General features: G+C 47.4%; 6 protein-coding genes across 6 annotated transcripts; 5 read left to right on the top strand and 1 right to left on the bottom strand.

Annotated features, from left to right (window-relative positions):
• Positions 1-1,239: 1,239 nt before the first annotated feature.
• Positions 1,240-1,871, top strand: EDB93DRAFT_1106727 (uncharacterized protein; the record flags this gene model as incomplete). The annotated part of the gene is made up of 4 exons (XM_041447652.1): positions 1,240-1,362; positions 1,429-1,492; positions 1,542-1,591; positions 1,641-1,871. 4 exons carry the CDS (start codon positions 1,240-1,242, stop codon positions 1,869-1,871), a joined length of 468 nt encoding a protein of 155 aa, XP_041304179.1.
• Positions 1,872-2,085: 214 nt separating this feature from the next.
• EDB93DRAFT_1253792 (uncharacterized protein) lies at positions 2,086-4,139 on the bottom strand (the record flags this gene model as incomplete). Its single annotated transcript, XM_041453517.1, has 10 exons — positions 2,086-2,152; positions 2,214-2,383; positions 2,432-2,626; positions 2,687-2,833; positions 2,892-3,296; positions 3,360-3,461; positions 3,521-3,705; positions 3,764-3,862; positions 3,920-3,982; positions 4,031-4,139. The coding sequence occupies 10 exons, from the start codon at positions 4,137-4,139 to the stop codon at positions 2,086-2,088; spliced, it is 1,542 nt and encodes a 513-aa protein (XP_041304178.1).
• Positions 4,140-4,765: 626 nt separating this feature from the next.
• On the top strand, positions 4,766-5,344 carry EDB93DRAFT_1253791 (uncharacterized protein; the record flags this gene model as incomplete). Its single annotated transcript, XM_041453516.1, has 1 exon — positions 4,766-5,344. The coding sequence occupies one exon, from the start codon at positions 4,766-4,768 to the stop codon at positions 5,342-5,344; it is 579 nt and encodes a 192-aa protein (XP_041304177.1).
• Positions 5,345-5,891: 547 nt separating this feature from the next.
• Positions 5,892-8,479, top strand: EDB93DRAFT_1242297 (uncharacterized protein; the record flags this gene model as incomplete). The annotated part of the gene is made up of 8 exons (XM_041451993.1): positions 5,892-5,972; positions 6,033-6,111; positions 6,152-6,275; positions 6,375-7,456; positions 7,544-7,608; positions 7,639-7,679; positions 7,832-8,024; positions 8,093-8,479. The coding sequence occupies 8 exons, from the start codon at positions 5,892-5,894 to the stop codon at positions 8,477-8,479; spliced, it is 2,052 nt and encodes a 683-aa protein (XP_041304176.1).
• A 7,283-nt stretch (positions 8,480-15,762) lies between these two features.
• On the top strand, positions 15,763-15,918 carry EDB93DRAFT_1091406 (uncharacterized protein; the record flags this gene model as incomplete). Its single annotated transcript, XM_041446352.1, has 1 exon — positions 15,763-15,918. A coding segment is annotated over one exon (156 nt), but the record flags the coding sequence as incomplete, so codon positions are not given.
• A 1,201-nt stretch (positions 15,919-17,119) lies between these two features.
• Positions 17,120-19,278, top strand: EDB93DRAFT_1242296 (cytochrome P450; the record flags this gene model as incomplete). The annotated part of the gene is made up of 13 exons (XM_041451992.1): positions 17,120-17,292; positions 17,351-17,447; positions 17,500-17,633; positions 17,690-17,815; positions 17,861-18,110; positions 18,166-18,288; positions 18,340-18,442; positions 18,501-18,587; positions 18,643-18,677; positions 18,731-18,777; positions 18,827-18,949; positions 19,002-19,031; positions 19,083-19,278. 13 exons carry the CDS (start codon positions 17,120-17,122, stop codon positions 19,276-19,278), a joined length of 1,524 nt encoding a protein of 507 aa, XP_041304174.1.
• Between the last annotated feature and the right edge of the window lie 275 nt (positions 19,279-19,553).

Genomic DNA, 19,553 nt, shown 5'->3' with positions numbered 1-19,553 from the left:
TTGCTCTGACCTCCGACACCCACCGAGGATGGCTGTGAGTACATTCCCATTTTATCATCGTAAAGTTCGTTTTAACAGATTGTCAATGCCTCAAAAACGGTGCTGGCCAGCACAGCCTGAGGGCCGTACCACAATGATAGCATCAAACAGACTGGGACCATCACCCAGCGCATATCAGCTGCGGTGTCGACATAAATGCGATCAGCACAGATAATGCGAATATGGTCTGAAAGGTGTGATTGAACAGGGGTGTTGAGAGTCAACGACGCCATCGCTATCGTCGTTCTTCCTTTTCTGGTCTTTGGTATCTCGGACTCTGTACTACAGTTATAAGCTCGCATTTTTCTTTTCCCTCATACCTCAGCGGTTCTCTTAACGACGCTGAGGTATGTCTCATGTACTGTTTGCACGCCGTCTTGTTCTTACTATGATTTCATCTGTAGACTCGTCTTATAGGTATTGTTAATATACAGTGGTTCTCTTAACGACGCTGAGACTCGTCTTATAGCTCCACTGTTAACAGGTTATGAGCCCTGACTCATAGTCATCAAACGGAACTACAAGACTTTTCACTTGCGTTTATTCACTGCTCACACATCCAACTTCATCCTTGTCCATCAGGAAAACCCTCCCCCAGGAAATTACTCTAAACTATGATAATTCTCGGTAATCCTCTCGAATTATGTCAAATTATGGGCTTTAGAATGATTAGTTAGTTTAGAAAGACTTTTTTACTCCCTTGAATATAAAGGATAATTATCATGAATTCAAAGGCAATATCGAGAAATTCAGAGAATATATTTCGAATGTAGCATAGCGAATTGCGCACATTAGATGGTATTACGAGCAAAAAAGACTAATATTTGATCAAAGGATATACATAACACAGCCAACTTGGAAGACTAGGCAAATTAAGGTGTGATACACAAATCTGGGATGTTTACAGGTATAGATAGCATGAATACAGGACCTAATCATCTGCCATTCCATCCAGGTCGAGTAGCCTAGTGATGCGGAGGTTCGGTTCTGAACCACGGTTTGAACCGGACCTTCTGTGGACTGGACCACGGTCCAGTTCAACGTTCAGAGTATAGGCTGAACTGGATCGATGGTCCAGTCCAGCGTTCAGCATTCCTTGAACGCGTTGAATGCGTCCGAACCTTTTTGAACTGCTTCCATTTAAGGCTACTCACACATACGAGATGACATCACCCACACACGCAATACACTGAACATGACATGATTACTCGCGACTTTTTCGCTTGGAATCCGATTCACAAGGACCATGCCACACTGGCAAGGTCCGTGAAGGTTTGTTTGCCTACCACTAACCCAAACATCACAAAGGAAGAACCTGATAAGGTATGGAGACTTTGGTTAATTTGGTTTAGTGCTAATGTATTTGTTAACAGGTCGTTTTTTTTCTAGGGTAGCTACATGAATTGTTCGGCACTCATGAACTCGATGGAAGTTAAAATGGATCAAATTCAAGGTAAGCTCAACTCTCTTCAAGCTTTCCCCCTCACAACATGGCTGACCAGTGTGGTCTGGGTGCAGATGGAACTCTCCTCGACGCCAGTCAAATCTGATGGTACAACTATCCCGACGACGATACTCCACTGCCTGTGCTTCCCGCTCAGGCACGTCGCTCGACTCGTATCCCACACCCTGCACCCAAGCTTGTTGACCCCAACAACGCTGTCTTGCGCAAACACAAGGCTAGCAGGTCAGTGGTCACGAGTGAGGGCTCTGAGGAGGAAAGTGACTGTGAAGGAGACCAGGATAACGGGGTAACTACGGATGCAGCTACTGACATGGATCATGAGACAGATATCGACGGCATCACCCCCTCCGAGTCTGCTTCACAGTAGTGTACCAGTACTCCTTACTACTAGCTATAGTACAATCGAGTATATTTACAATGCGTTCGATGTTCGAACGCTGAACCAGACGTGAACCAGATGCCATGAACGCATTCATGGCGTCCGGTTCAGCGTTCAGCAAAACGATTGAACCAGATGTGAGGTCCGGTTCAGCATTCGCAAAATTTGTTGCTGAACCGGACCAAACCGGACTTCCGCAACACTAGAGTAGCCCCAGTGCATCTTGATGCTCATTAACGAAATGATCATTCCCCTTCCGTTTCAAGGTCCTTCAAGTAGCAGAGTCAGTATCCGAGTTGAAATGGCACCATGAATACCTGTAAAACTTACTGTACAGCTTCGTAAATATCAGCCATCATGCAATGAAACTCTCCCGGTGCATCCCGCTTCAAGTCCTCGAGGAAATTGACATGAAACACATACGTCTCACTGAATTGATTCCCTGTAAAGTTAAACTTCCCTGGTGAGCTGAGTGTCTTCCAGAAAAGGGCTGCATAGACCTGTAAAACGAATCAATATAGCACAGAGATTGGTAGAAAGGATGGTACCGCTGTTGCCACAAGTGCGAGTAACAGAATGGGGCATTCAGGACGATTGCCCTTGTTGTTCGCCAGTTTGGCAAAGTGCTCGATCAACTTGATGCCAATAGACTTTGCACCACTGAAGACTGCCTCATATATGAGAAAGATCAGCAGGTCACCCTGGTAGGGTTTTTTGCCTATGGGTGAAGCATTGTCGTTCAACTGTTGATGAAGAATGTTAGTCAGAGGCTAGTAGCGAGACCAGAGGACAAATTTACTTACATCAAACTTCAATGCATAGATATATGCATGCTGCTCCATCAATTTCTTTGCCTTGACCACATTATTGCTGAGCCGAAAGTAAGTATCAATGTTGGTGCATGCGGCAACTTTAAGGTCACGGCACAATAACGGAATGCGTGGCTCCACCTCAAGTAATGAAAGATAGTTAAAACATAAGAAAAATTGAGACACGCAAAGGGCTTACTAAACTAGTGAGGTGAGCAGCATACTGTGCATCGGTTCGAAGACAATCTTTAATGGCATGTACACCGCGATTCCTAGCCACTGTTAGTAGAGACTGCAGTGCAACTTGGTTTTTGTCAACTAGCTCAGGATAAGCATCGACAAAGATGATGTAACCTTTGGCATCAATAATCGCATCTCGCACTACTTGCCGAGTCTCGTTATTTTGATCAAGTAATTTGACGTGTCCTTTCTCCGTTCGAACGAGAGCAGCAATGCCAGTCTGAACCGATCGAGTCAGTGCAGAGTTGGGTTCCAGAGCACGAAGTTCAACATCGCTAGAGTAAGGCTCAGAGGAGTCGCCGTGACAAGCAGTAGTGGTTCCATCAGTGGACTCGGTGTTGTCAAAATCGCGCCAGGTTGGAATCTAAAGATTGTGTCAATTCTAGTATGCAGCTGCCTGAGTGAAGTTCAATATATATATACTCACCTCTGCAGCTTGTTTGGCATCATGGGCAGACTGGGTTTTTTCATGAGATTTAACTTGCTTTGACTTCAAGTTGACTTTAACGTTGCTGACAAGCGAAGGGACCTTGAGACACGCCGTCACTGCGGTGAGTACAGCTGATACTGAAGTAAACAATCACTCACCTCGTCAGAGAGCATCATGGCAGTTGACTCCAGATCCTCAGGCTCGCCCTCACTCTCCTCACGGTCAGCGTCAGAATCAATGCCGTTTTCCTCCTCCTGATCCAAGTCTTCATCAGACTCGAATAACGCAGAGACATCACACATGGCATATGTGCGACAGAGTTTGCGAGGACGACCATAAACGGCTGTCACATGTACATGGTCATGTGAGTAGTAAGTTGCACCATCACCATCATGACTAACCTTGAGCTTGAGGCTTATCAGGTTCCAAGTCCGCACTGCCATCAGAATCATCGCCATCCTCCTCCTCATCTTCGGTAACACTATCAGTATGTTTGTGCTCTGCCACTAAGGTTAGTACTGATGTCTATGTTTCATTATAGACTCTTTGTGACTCACTCAGTTTCAAAGGTACTAAACTCTTGTGAGTGGTCGGATCTGCTTTTGTGCGTGGCACATTAACTGATTCAAGGTGAGTAGTTGGCTTATATAGCTTTAAACCAAGGTCACCAATGCTGGTCTTTTTCGCTTTGACTTGTTTAGGCTTGGCAACAGCTGGTGATGGGTCTGGAGACACTTCAAGTTGACGAGCGACTTTCCTTGCCGACTTAGGAGGCATCCATACTCAAGTTGGAGGTGAGTATCAATTTTTCTGTGAAGACTCGCATGCTTACCTGCATTTTCCATAGCCTTTTTCTTTGCATTTCACGGCTCTATGGACACCCAGTGAGCCTATGCTGATGGTGAGCTATCAGCGGCATGGACTCGTCACTCACCACGATACTGAATAGGTGCGGACATTGTATATAGATTGAAAGGTGTGACAACAAGCTAACAAAGAACATTAGAAGGAATGGTCAAGGTCAAAGTGCAAGAAAAAAGAGTCGAGCCTCAGACTTGGAGGGTTCTGTGAAATTTTAGTGCATGGCCCTAGTTTCAAGGGGCGTCGCCCATGGAGGCAGTTGAAATGGTGCAGGTGCCCCAGAAGTTTTTGCTCCCTTGAAATTTTCAAGTTCGCCTGCCAAACCTGTTCATAGCTCCCCTGTTAAACCGAAACTGGTTCCTTCCAGATGATCATTGCGCACTCAAGGTATATTATCTTATGAGGTGTATCATTGATCGGGGGCTGATCCACATCCTCTACTCTAGTTCTGTTGACCCTTTCGTGAGGTGTATCGTTGATCGGGTGCTTCACACTCACACTCAAGGCCAGGCCCTTATCTCCAAGATCGCAGCAACATAGCTATGTCCACTCAATGCCCTGCTTGTTCCTGTGACGATTTCACGGTAACTGGTCTCAGTCAACATCTTGCCAAGAGCCGCAACCCACATTGTCAAGCACTGTACCATCAGTCGCGCTCCCAAGTACATACCAGGGACCAACAAGATGAGCCTGACGAGCCGACTGCAGAAGACGAGCCTGGGTATGAGGTTGACAAGCCTAGGGATGAGGGTGATGAGGCTGGGGATGAGGATGATGATGAGGGGTGGAATCTCGAACCTGAATGGGAGCCTCCCATTGAAGATCAAGTCGAGGACGTGACCATGAATGCCATTGAGGATTTGGCCGATGAAGATGAAGCTGGCTGGGAAGATCAACGCCGTGCTCACCAGGATATTCAAGCACGTGCGCAAGGGCAGCGTGGTTGTGTGGTGGTGCCCTACCCAGATGTGCATGCTGGCCAGCAAATAACGCGCGGTTGTGCTGCAAATGCAGAATACAAGGTGCATCTGGCCAATGAGGAGGAGAATTTGTATCACCCTTTTGCATCCAAGATTGTTACAATAACATTTACTCCTATTTTCATTTTTCTTTACTCGTAACCATGCTGCCGACTCTAGACACGTCTAGACCCGGCTATTCTCTTATCAAGCGGGCTGTCCGCACTTCTCTTCTTTCTTGATTGTAACATAGATACTATCTTGCGCCGCATGGCGGTTTCACCTATCTTTACTATCTTGATAGGTTGTACTCTTTTCCTATCTCTGTTACCTTTCTTGTCGCGGCAACTCCGCTCCATTTTACCTATATAAACCCCATGTACCATAGAGGTATTCCTTAACTTAATCTACTGGGTTTTCCCCTTGAAACCTGATCTACAAGGTCTCCACCCTTGTAGCCTGAACTCTGATTCTAAGACAGTCACTCACTGTCTTAGCCTGAACCCTTGACTGCGGTAGAAGTGCTAAAACCACTCACCGCCTAGGCAGAAGTGCTAAAACCACTCACCGCTGATCCTGCATAGAAGCCACGGCTCAGTGCAGTAGGAACCACCAGAAACCTTCCTTGTATTAGGAAGGCCGACGAACTGTTCGCCCGACAGGTCTATCTTGACCGGCAACAGCAGAACTATCCCAGTCAGTAACAAAGATGGAATGGGAGGTCGCCAGATGGGCCAAGCTTCGTGGTCTGAGTTCAACAGAATTGTCAGACTTGCTTGCAATCGAGGGGGTGAGTTGGATACCATTTGTTCTGAAAGTCGTTGTACTAACTAATGTTTTTGATTCTCAGGTCAGTGAACGCTTATCACTCTCATTCAAGAATGCGAATGAGTTGAATGCTATTGTCGACCATGGGCTTCCAACCGGCCGTCCTAAGTTCAAATGCGAGCAGGATCGTGGTTGCTGGAGAAGCGTTTGACATCTACCATCGTGATGTCATCGAGTGTGTCAAGTCGTTGTATGGTGATCCGGACTTCGCCAAATATCTAGCATTTGCACCTGAGCGACATTATTCTGATAAAGACGAGAATTCGTCTCTTTCATGATATGCACACCGGAAAATGGTGGTGGGATACACAGGTACAAATAACTGATTATGTCTGTATGAGATATGATACTTACAATACTTGAGAAAAAACTTGACCAGCACAGTCCAGGCGGCACCATCATTCCCATCATTATCTCAGTCCGACAAAACACAAGTCACATTGTTCCGCAACAAGTCCGTCTATCCTGTGTATCTCACCATTGGCAACATCCCGAAGGAAATCCGACGCAAGCCTTCGCGTGGGGCACACATACTTCTAGCTTATTTGCCTTGTACACGCCTTCAGCATATCACCAACAAAGCTTCACACCACCGAACTTTGGCAAACCTTTATCATGCATGCTTGGGTCGTGTTCTTGCTCCGCTGAAATCCATAGGAGTAGATGGACTTCATATGGCTAGTGGGGATGGTGCCCTTCGCCATTGCCACCCGTTATTTGCCAGCTTTGTTGGTGACTACCCAGAACAGCTTCTTGTGACTGGGATCAAGTTCAGAGAATGTCCAAAATGCGATGTGGACGCGGACGACACGGGTAGCAACACGGCTCCTTTTCATCTACAAAATCTAACCAAGGTGCTAGACGCCCTCGCTGCCCTCAACGAAGGGAATCTATCATTTGTACGTGCTTGCACGGCAGCAGGCATCAAGCCCATTGTCCATCCTTTCTGGGAAGATCTCCCTTTCACCAATATATTCTGTGCAATCACACCAGACATGTTACATCAATTATATCAAGGCTTGATAAAGCATCTCTTGGGTTGGTTATCAGCCGCTTGTGGAGGAGCCAAAATTGACGCTTGGTGTCGCCATCTTCCTCCCAATCACCATATATATTTGTTCAGCAAGGGTATCACCTGCTTGTCGCGTATAAGCGGAACTGAACATGCTCAAATCTGCCGTTTTCTCCTTGGCATCATCATTGGCATCCGTTTGCCCAATAATCTAAATGCGGGCCGTCTTCTACGAGCAGTGCAAGGCCTACTGGACTTCCTCTATCTTGCTCAATATCCATGTCATAGCTCGGAGTTGCTACAGCTGCTGGATGATGCACTTGATCTTTTCCACAAGAATAAGGATATCTTCATCGACCTCGGTATCCGTTCGAATTTCAATTTACCTAAACTTCATGCCACTCGCCACTATTCTGCCATGATTATGATGTTTGGTACGACGGACAACTATAATACTGAGTACACCGAATGACTTCACATCGATTTCACGAAGGACGCTTACCACGCTACAAATCACAAAGATGAATTTGTGCAGATGATGTGGTGGCTCGAGCACAAGGAGAAGATTATGCGCCATGACAAGTATGTCAACTGGTGATGTGCTGGTGTCGAAGAGACTATGCCTTACCATTCGCGCCCCCCCCGATATGACTTTTTGTCGGCTTCAATCAGTGTCAAAGCACCCTACTGCAAAGGCTGTCAGTATAGACAAGCTCATTGAAGATTACAATGCTACCTATTTCCATGAAGCGCTTGCACGCTATATCACACAACTCAACCATGCTAATGATCCTATCCCCCCTCCGTAGTCAAACACTGGATGTGTTAGCGCAGGATGTCCATTTCCCATTCCGAACTCTCCCCGTTTTTCACAGGGTAAAGTGGCTCTCAGTAGACGCTCGTGGTCACGGTGACGCAACAGCCACGTTGGACTCTGTACATGCCAGACCACAACAGAGTTCAGGTTCGAGTCTGCGCCCTCGCCGTTCAGATACTGCTCTGGTAAGCATTTGTGGGAATCCAGATGTTGTTAGTATAGAAGGTATGTTTCGCCACCACTATTTGCTAAGGATGGAGTCACTCACAATCATCTGAATCTAGGAGTCCGCGTTGGGCAAGTGCGAGTCATTTTCTCATTACCTTCAAAATCAGTTCCACTCCTGTTTCCACCAACAGTCAAGGTTCCCACTCACTTCGCTTACATTGAATGGTTTGAACCATTCACTTCGGCTCCCAATCAACATCATGGACTTTACAAGCTCTCACGATCATTGCGCGGTGGTGAAAAAGTAGCAAGTATCATGCCATTGGCAAATATTGTGCGTAGTGTCCATCTGATGCCAAATTTTGGAGCCGTCGTCCCACGAGAGTGGATGAGTGACACAGTTCTCGATAATTGTAATACTTTTTGGTTGAACTCATACATAGATAGATATACTTTTTCTTTATTCAAATGATTATTAAAAATCTCATTGTGCTTTATCGTCTTTCAGCTGGTTTTATCTTAATACTTGTAATTACATAGAATTTTCTGAATTACATTGTTTTATCAAATTTATGTGTTTTTTCCTCCGGGAGGTTTTTCCTGATGTCTACCTTCACGGCAGTATCGCTATGGGTAAATACAATCATATTCCTGAGTTATTGGGCACGGAAAACTATGTCGGCTGGTCCACAAAGATGCAATACGCGCTTGCGTGTGAAGATCTGTGGTGCCATGTCAACACAAATCCCGACCCAACAGATATACTTGGAGCACCATCTTTCAAACCTGTCCCTGTCGATCCCAACAATGTCACACCTAGTGATGTTCCAGCCCGGCTTAGGCTCGGCTTCGAAGGGCTTAGGCTCACAAAAATTCAGAGCCTAGGCCATGAGCCCAAGCCAGCCCAAAGCCGGGGCTTAAGCCCAACCAGGCTGCAGCTTTTCGCAGCCAACAGACAGCTCAAGACCACTGTGGCATTAGGCAGCATAATTACAATATATCTAGTAAATGGCAGTGCTGCCTTCTCCGCATGTTGAAGAAGGGCCGCCGTAGGTTTGGTTTTGCGTACAGGATGCGCAACACGGTGCTCGGTTTCTGTGCTCATCATAGGTAGGTAGCAGGTAGTTGGGATATTAGAGGGACACGTACCAACATAAATCAATTGAAAGATATTGGGTGGACAATCACACTTGCGAAGGTGAAGCACATAAGGCTTCAAAATTACCAAAAATATTGGCTTGTGCAGTTGAGATCTAGTTTGCCGACGGCGGAGTGAGTTATGTCGAGCTCACAAAGCACAAGACATAGCGCTGGCAGCTCACCATGGCTTTTGCGTAGCAACACACAAGAGAAAAGGCATCAAAGGAGGGTAAATTGCTGGATATGTTGGACAGAGTAGGCTTTTCGACTGCAATGTGAGTAACATCGACCAACCGAAGCACAAATAAGACATGGCAACTCACTGCGACATATGGACCATCGAAGCTGATAAGAGTGATGGAAGTCAGAAGGTCGAAAAGACAAAAATAGAGTCGGAAAATGTACCTCCGGTGAGGCTTCTATGGCAGTGCCACTGAACATGCCTAAGCCACGGCTTAGGCTGCCGGCTCAGGCTTTTCGAAATTCAAGCCCAGGCCCAAGCCTTTCTCAGGCTGTGACTTAGGCCTAGGCTGGGCCCGGCTTATTTGGGCCCGGCTTGGGCCTCAAGCCGAGCCATGCACATCACTAGTCACACCCGCCGAAGTGGCGGCAATACAGGAATGGCTATTGAATGATATGAAAGCTAAGGACCTCATTACTCGTCACCTCAGTCCATCTGTTGGAGCACTGGTATCACGTGCACACACTGTCTCGTCTCCTGATGCTTGGAAAACTCTTGCTGAGCATTTTAATCGCACTGACACCAGTGCTCAGTATCAACTACAGCAACGACTAGATGCATTACGAATGAAAGATTCTGCCGATGCCACCCACTATGTCAGTCAGCATGCAGTATTTCGTGAACGCCTCAGAGATTCGGGGGCAGCTATGCGTGATGGAGACACTATTTACAGTCTTCTCATTGGCCTTCCTCAGACCCCCATATGGCAACAGTTCCGGTCAATGTTAGAGCAGCGAATGCACGACGAGGTGATGACAGCATTACCTGGTGCTGCATCTACTTTCACTGTTGATAGCTGCGTATCTCGCATCACAGCCAAAGCTGCCCGTCATGTGCACTTGCAGTTGATTCACTCTGCTCGACCAGGATCTGAATATGCCAATGCGGCCACTTCCTCTACTACACCTGCATCAAATGTCAATGCTATCACAGGTCTTCGTAAGCACAAACACAATCCTGACGGTATTTTCTGCACTACGCCTGGATGTAATAAAGGCGATCACGACCATGCTCACTGTTACAGAAAAGGGGGTGGCATGGAAGGTCAGGCGCCATGGATGCACAATAAGAAGACCGGTTCTAAGGAGACCACAGCAGTTGCCGCAGCGACGACGACCACAACAATAACAGGTCCACCTGTACAATCAACACCTATCGTTGCTGCAGCTGTTGCAGATTTGAGTAGTCTCATGCAGGACCTGTCGTTTGCATCAATTGCAGAAATTCCTAACAAGATCGCATGCCCAGCGAATCTCCCTTTCACGACTATATTGGACTCTGGCACGACAGTCACCCTGGTCAGAGATCGTTGCTTCTTTCACACGTACTCTACGGAGAATCCTGTCGATGTACTCACCGCCAATCATGGCATTCTCCGGACAACCGGACGCGGAAACTGTGTTGCATGGTTTACGATCGGTCAGCGTTGTCTGCACATCCGTCTTACAAACTGTCTGCACGCACCAGGGGCACTTTTAAACCTGCTTTCTGTCAGTTGCATGAATACTAAGGGTTGGGATGTGAATTTCTGTGCGAACATGACGTGCGAGCTTGCTTACAAGGGATCTGCTCTCGGATTCATCCCTGCCACGGGTAAACTGTATGCGCCTGACCTTGAATTCATCCCTTTCGAACCTCCTAGAGCTTTAGCTGTCATTCCAGAGGTTTCAGCATTTGTCGATGTTCCACTGTCACTCGACTTGTGGCATGCTCGCATCGGACATATAGGCCAAGATGCTGTCTTACGTCTGGATCGGGTTGCCAAAGGCGTCACGGTTCAATCCTCGACCCCACTCTCCCATTGTGAATCATGCATCCTTGCAAAGCATCCATGGCAGCCCTACCACTTGTCAGAAACCGAACGTGCTAGAACTTTCCTTGAGTTGATCCATAGTGACATATGCGGGCCGATACCCACCACCACCCCACACAGCAAACATTATTTCATTGTTTTCCTCGACAATCATACCCACGTGTTGGATCTTCAGCTTCTAGCTTTGAAAGATCAAGCTCTCGATGCTTGGCGCACACTACGTGCCCGATGGGAAAATCTCAGTGGAAAACGTGTCAAAACCTTCCGTTCTGACAACGGGGGGGAATTTCTGAATAGTGCATTCAGTGCCGACTTGGAGGAGACTGGTGTCCAGCATCAACGCTCTGCTCCCTATGCTCATCAGCAGAACAGGAAGGCAGAGAGGGTGATACGTACGATTGAAGGTCGTATGTATGCGATGCTGGACTTTGCTCGTCTTCCTCCTAGTCTGTGGGGAGAAGCAGCACTCACGGCGTGCTACTTGTTCAATTGAACTGAATCGCGTGCCTTGCCTGCTGGGAAAACGCCTTACGAGATGCTGCACAAAGTTCAACCCAACCTCTCTCACCTCCGCATTTTTGGAGCACATTGTTTTGCTTGCATTCCTCCAGAACTTCAGGAGAAGCTTGGACCCCGCTCGTGTAAGGCGATATTTATGGGGTATCCACCCGGAGTGAAGGCATGGCGATGCAGGGACATTGTCACTGGTGCATTCTTCAATTCCCGCGACGTCATCTTCGATGAAGCACTGTCTAACTGTCCTTTTCCTGACAGTGATGACGAAGATGACATACCAGCATCAGCACCTCCTCCCCCCGCTGGTATTCCTGCACATCCTGCACATCCTGCCACTGAACCTCCTCATGCAGAGGTCATCTGCCATTCATCACGAATCCCACTCCCTACAGGGAAAGGTTAGCTCTTTAAAAACAAGATCATTGCTGACAGGACACGTCTTGCTTGTCAGTGCGAGATCCGTGCTGCAAAGCTTAATGGCACACCTCCTCCCTCCTCTGCTGATGATGACATTCCAGCAGTGCCCATCGTCAATGAACCCACCAGGATGCCAGATCTGCCTGCACCTGCTGACATTGATCCAGATACCATCGCCGTGGACGACGACGAAGTCGGGTTCCCTCAAGTCTTAGCAAACCTCATCGCGGTCGAAGTGGCGTCACTCTCTGTGAGAAGTGACACTCGCAGAAATCCACTGGTGCCAGGCTACAATCTGAAGATTCCACCTGCGACGTTTGAGGAGGCAGTACGACAACCAGACAGTGATCACTGGTTGGCAGCAATGAGGAAAGAGATGAACCTGATGTCGGAAATGAGCGTATATAAGCTCGTACCTTTACCAGCCGACTGTCGGGCCATAGGCTGCCATTGGGTACTCGAATTCAAGGAGGACTTGAAAGGGGGACCAGTCTTCAAGGCACGCTTGGTGGCCCAGGGTTTCTCCCAAATCCCTGGGGTTGACTTCGGAAGGACCTTCGCACCAGTAGCAAAATCTGGAACAATTCGGGTGATCGCAGCTCATGCTGTCACTAATGACTGGGAGCTGGACTGTTTCGATGTGAAACGGGCATTCCTCTGGGGAAAGCTCCAGGAGGACGTCTACATGCGCCAACCCCCCGGTTTTGAACGCCTCAGTCCCGACGGATCTCGACTCGTCGCACACCTACTATCCTCCCTGTATGGGCTCAAGCAAGCAGCATACAACTGGTACGAGCTTTTGCGAGAAGTTCTTACTCACCTTGGGTTCCTGCATTGTGAGGCCGACTACGCCGTTTTCATTTTTGATCACGTCAACGGCGAAGGGGTAAGGGTGATATGCATCATAGCATGGCATGTCGACGATGGTCTTGCAGGCTCGGAAAATCGAGGATTCCTGGATCGCATGAAGGCACAGATTGCCCAACACTTTGGCATCACTGATCTCGGTCCTGTGACAAAATACCTCGGCATTCAGTTCATACACGATCACAAAACGCGTGAGCTATGGATGCACCAAGAGGACTACATCACATACCTACTCGACGAGCACGGACTGACCAATTGTAACACTGTGTCACTGCCAATGGACCCAAACTTCCCTTTTGGACGCCCAACTGACATATTTCCTCATGTCGATGATCTACAAACCGAATACCACAAGCTCGTCAGAGAACTCCTATATCTGGCCATGTATACACGCCCGGACATTGCGCTCACGGTCATGCATTTAGCTCAGTTCAACGTGTGCGCCGAACCCAAGCACTATGATGCAGCTAAACATGTTTTACGCTACCTGGCCGGGACGATCAATATGTGCACGCACTATGGGGGTGCTGGGATAAACTCGAACCTTCATGGATTCTCAGACTCAGATTGGGCCTCATGCCCCGAGGATCACATATCCATTTCAGGCTATGTCTGGTTCTATAACGGTGGACTGGTCTCACATTCCGCGAAGAAACAAACAACCCAAGCACTCTCGTCTACTGAAGCAGAATATATGGCACTTACTGGGGCTATCCAGGATGGACTATGGCTTCAGTCGCTCTTCCGCTCCCTCAGCCTTCCTTTATCCCTGCCAATGCAACTTTTTGCCGACAACACAGGAGCTATCGCCCTATCGAAAGAAGCCACGAATCATGTTCGAACAAAACACATAGATCTACGTTACCACTTCATCAGATGTCACATCGAGGCCCACATGTTCCTGCCCATCCGGGTCTCTACTCACAAAAACACAGCAGATATCTTTACCAAAGTCTTGCCTCGCCCCGCGTTCATTCATCATCGTGATGGGCTGTCTCTTGTTTCTGAAGCGCTGACTCGTTGAGGGGGTGTGTTGAGAGTCAACGACGTCATCGCTATCGTCGTTCTTCCTTTTCTGGTCTTTGGTATCTCGGACTCTGTACTACAGTTATAAGCTCGCGTTTTTCTTTTCCCTCATACCTCAGCGGTTCTCTTAACAACGCTGAGGTATGTCTCATATACTGTTTGCACACCGTCTTGTTCTTACTATGATTTCATCTGTAGACTCGTCTTATAGGTATTGTTAATATACAGCGGTTCTCTTAACGACGCTGAGACTCGTCTTATAGCTCCACTGTTAACAAGGGGGAGAGACGCACAATAGTTGATACGTACGACAGGTATCAGAGTGATTCTGATATCATTTTTTGGAAAAAAGGAAGATCGCGAGCGATGCTATCAACGCGGACAATGAGAGCTTGAGAACATTGTGAGTTTTTGAAGGCCCGGGTTGTGTGCCAGTCCATACCTTTATACATTGAATGTGTCCTTGAAAGAAATGTGAACATTCGGCTGGTGTGGCAAAAGTCCCGCCGGGAGTTTACAAGAAACTCAGAGGTTACGTCGCAGGATTTTGGGACACCAAAATCACTAGTCCCAAAGCTACGTGAGGTTATGAAATTACAACCGCCCCGTCTCCTGTTAGGGAGGATATTTGACCAACTGACTTGAACGATATCTATACAGACTCGATGGTGCATTTATGCATTCGTGAAAAGTAACTCTCGGAAGACTCCTGAACTGTCACAGCCCGGAGACAGTCCCAGAGTCTACAGAAATCACCTTTACGTACCACCGGTACTGGATAAGTGAAATAATATTAGAGGGCTCGCTGGGTAGCGTTTGACTCGCGATGCTATTCACACTATCCGACAATTGGTCAATGGGTAGTGATATCATATTGTGTTATTAACACACTCACTATCCAAGGATTGCACATACTATGCAGAGCTTGAGAGCTTGAAAGGCCACCGCTGTGCAGTACACACGAAGACTACAGATATCGAGGACCGAGGCAGTTGCTCTATAAGAAGCAATCGGTGGAGTAGACACTCAAGTCATAGTACTTGAACGATTCCATGCCACAATGATGGTCAGTAATAAAGAAATGACATTTGGCTTGAACTACCTCTACATAGGCGCGTGTTTACCGCGATTTAATTGTGAGCCTAACTACAGTTCGGATGGCACTGGCTTTAACGGACATGACCTCCTGGGACAGCGTGTTGGAAATGGCTTCCGGCGACCCCGTGGTGACTATTATGAACCGCTATTTCCAAGTCAAGGATCGGGATCCGACGGGGGTCAGCGCGATTGTATCGTGTTTGGTTGCCCTATGTAACTAATGAAAGCTGAATTATAGCAGGTGACTTATAAGAAAGAAGATACGCACCACATAATACTCTTGTCTGTCAGGAATGATCCACCAAGGTTGTTGTCCGAGGTTTCCTATAGCTAGTTTCGCGACAAACTTGTATTAGGGTCTCAGTAATCAATCAACCTGTCTACGAGGCCGCAATATGTGCAGTCACGACGGATCCAGTCTAGTCAAACATGTGAGGCGATGTGAAGAGACGTGTACCGCGGGAATTACAAGATTTCGCTTTGACTGAACGAGCAAATGAAGGATGCGTGCGCGCTGTCGCTCTCACGCAAATTTATGGTCCGTGCACTCTCAGCCCAGTATAAAACACGACTAGATAGGTTTTGAATTCTTCATACTTACCTTGATGGCATAGGCCTCTTCAAATCTCAGGCTTGTGGGCCATGGAGACCTTTCATAGCACGGCGACCTTGTCCTCAGAGGGTGTCTGCGATTTGTGTGGGCTTCGGCTCATGCACCGTTTCAATATTTTCCAGTCCCACCACGGCCACTCTGGCTGGGTGGGTGCTATTTGTTGTTGTTCTGCCGTCCTAACCCTAACCCTGATTCGCTGTATCAGGAATCTTTGTGTTTATATATAGAAAACATTAATATTCCAAATAATTTGGTAAAATTTTAGTAATTCTTGCTCATCGTCGATGGTGTGGTGAGCTCAGCGTGATAGTAATAGCTTTAAAATGCTTCAAGTTAGGCTGACCAATGTTCATGCTTTCGACTCTTCTGAAGAACGGTCATGTTGCCTTAGAGGCGTCGTACAGACTCTATTGCGAGCCTCCACTAACTTGGCGGTCATTTTGAAGGTACGTTTTTATGGATGGCAGTATCATTGATTCTACATGGTTTCTCACATTCACCAGCCACTGGAACACTGCGCTGCGAAAGAAGCCAAAGGTAAGAGTCGGATGTGAAAGTCGTTCTTGACTCCAACTAAATACTAACCCTCTTCTAAAACCAAGGCACCTCAGAACTCTGATGTGATTCCACGCCTGGGCGATCCAATGGACAAGGTCTCTATCGATCCTGTGAAAGCTGTCTTCTCAATGGTCGGGGGTTGCCAGTATTCTGATGATGGTATAGTCACTTAAGCTTCGTGAATCGTGTGAAGGTGTCCAGGTCTGCACAATCAGTAAGATTCAAACATGAGATCATATTTACTGACAGTCAGTATAACACCATCAGGACGGTCCTTGGATGGCTGATTGCAAGCGACGTATACCTGCGAGGTCCGTTGTGGAGTATGTTATCGAAGCTAGATGTGCGAGTCAAACCGACGGATCATTGCTTTCGTTTTCACGACACGTTTCACCCGAGTCCTCGGGATAGAGCTTGCTGGCGCTAACTAGATAATTAAGGTCACAATGCGAGAGGAGCAGGCGTGGGACCTATCAAGAAGTCATAGACTCTTACACAATGACAGTGGTCATTGTCAGCCGCTCCAAACGAGTAATATGTGTATACATTCGGACTACGGTGAGTGATGTATCATTCACCTACATTAGGTATTGCTGATTCATTTATTCGAAGCTCACACATTTCAATTGCAGTAAAGACCGAAAAGGGTCAAGGTTTCGTGTCGTTCTCTCGTTAGTCACTGGCTGCTAAACGAACTTCCAGCCTATTACCCGTCGGCCAATTATCACACGCCAGCACCTACTTAGCTGCGCCACCTGGCACTAATGTATCCAACAAAAGATATAAGGTCTGTCCTATCCGTTTTTCGCTTTTCCAATTAGCTATGTTACTGCTGCCTTGCCTGCCCATTTCTGACATCGTCCCTGGTGTTACGACTTGTCTTGTGGTGTCGGTAGTGATCGCGCAGGCCTATCTTCGTAGATCAAAGAATGGCCTTCTTCTCCCACCTTCCCCTCCCACTTGGAGACTTATGGGACACTTCCTTCCCCCTCGCAAGTAAGGGTCCTCATCCATCATTGTTTTTGAATGCTAACCATGTCCCATCGGTGGTAAGTCCATTTCTGACTGTAGCAGAATGGATTGGCAAGTGCGGTCCTCTTATCACGATTCGCGCAGGAACTGAGAAGATCGTTATTATCGGCCGCTACAAAGTTAGTCCTTCTACTCTGAGTTATTATAGCTAGTCTCAACATTCTGCCGTAGGCAGCAGTGGACATTATGGAGAAGCAGGGCGGAGTGTTGGCTGATCGTCCTCCCATGAATGCTGCGCAAATGATTACCGGCGAATTGGCCATCGGTCTTGCACGCATTGGGGACAGGTTCCGTCGGATGCGTAGGTTCGTAGTCTGCGTGCCGCGATAGAAAAGTCATCTGACATTGCAACATGATACAGAGCAGTTCATACCCATCTCCAGCCTAAGGCAGCCGAGGCGTATCAGCCTCTGCAGATGTCATTTGCGAAGAACACGGTCCTTAACATTCTTGATGATCCATCCAACTTCCAAAACCACGTTTTAAGGTAAGCACTTTCCTAGGTCTGGGGTATATTATTAATATTTTGAAGTTTTGCTGTGACGACGGTTTTGAAAGTGGCATATGGAAAGGATACGCCCACGTCTGCGGCTGATCCCGATGTCAGAGCGATTCATCAGTACATGGCTGTATTTCGGACAGTCCTGCGTCCTGGCGCTTACTGGGTGGATACGATCTCCTGGCTCAAATACCTTCCTTGGTACGGCAGAAAACTAAAAAGGGAGTTCGAGAGCAGCCGGAAAGTCTATTCTAGTCAAATGAACCGCTTGAAACAACAATTAGTACGCGCCTCTGATCTGCCAGTCTTCGCAAGTTATCTCAATTGTCGTACAGCAGAATACTGTGGACGTTGGTCCTTCGTTCGGGAGATATGTGCTGGAAAATGAACATCTCCTGGGCTTGTCAGAGTTGGAGGCACTTTTTCTTCCTGGCACCTTTTTTGCGGCTGGAAGCGAATCGGCGAGGCCTGGTTTTTATTTCCGACTACATGCGGCTGATACCAAGTACCAGACCGCTTCGACAATATGCACGGTGCTAATGGCAGCTGCATGTTTTCCCGAGGAGCAAGCTAAAGTTCAGGCTGAGCTTGATGAGGTCGTAGGGAGGCACCAGGGTAGGTCCGTAGTATTTTTTATTGCAGTTCTGTCGATTCAATGATTTCTCTACAAAAGCACCGACCTTCGCTGATCAAAAATCCCTTCCTCTCCTGCACGCCTTCATCTCCGAGACTTTCAGATGGAGACCGGTGACTCCTAATGGTGGGTATCTTGATCGTCGGTCCCATACCTGAAGTTTACACCATTCATACTGCAGGGTTTCCTCACCGAACAACTCAAGACGTAATTTGGGCGAGTACTCTTTGAAATATCTTTTGTGCAAATGATAATCTAACATCGGGCAGGAAAACTATTGCATCCCCGCCGGAACTACAGTACTCGGTAGCAATTGGTACTCGTCGTCCTTCAAATTGCAAAGGTCTTAACAATTACTTTGTCAGGGCCATCTCGCGAGATTCGGACGTTTACCCTGATCCTGATGTGTTCAAACCTCAGCGTTGGATGAATGATCAAGGTGGCTTGAGAGACGATCTCACATTCTTTTTCTTTGGGTTTGGTCGACGGTAGGAGTGTCGCCTTTCGGGATATATCATCTTTGATTGTCCTTCATTCCAGCGTATGCCCCGGTCAACACCTCGCGAACAGGTAAGTGTATCCTTTCATGCACATAATTGGTGCTCATTTCGAGCGGTACAGATCGGTGTGGATCAACTCGGTCCTTCTGTTCTGGGCCTTCCGGCTCACTCTAGATCCTACGAAACCGTTGGATGACATGGGATTCATGCGTGGGGAAACACCCTATGTCCCTTGCCCTATTGTGTTTACACCGAGGGTTCCAGACGCGGAGCTCAGGCACATCATGCATATTTATCCCGAGGTCAACCCGAAATGAGAGGCCTCTACGCCTGCCTGTGTCGTCGCCACTGAGGAGGAAATGAAGAATCGGAAATGAATCACCGATATCCCTCTACTTCGCAGTATGATATTCAATATTCAGCATGGTTCAAAGTTTGTGATGTGTAATCATATTTCGTTAAATACTGTTGATCTACGAGTTTTTCATTTCGGAGATTGTGTGCAGGTCTATCACACTCTTACATAGAGAGGTCGCCAGACATGTGCCTTTGAATGTTGCTATGAAATACGAAGTGATCAAACTACAAATGT

Source organism: Suillus bovinus (genome assembly GCF_016758785.1).
Source record: "Suillus bovinus strain UH-Sbo-P2 chromosome Unknown EDB93scaffold_64, whole genome shotgun sequence".
In the NCBI taxonomy this organism is placed as follows: Eukaryota; Fungi; Basidiomycota; class Agaricomycetes; order Boletales; family Suillaceae; genus Suillus; species Suillus bovinus.
This window is presented reverse-complemented; position numbering and strand designations above follow the sequence as displayed.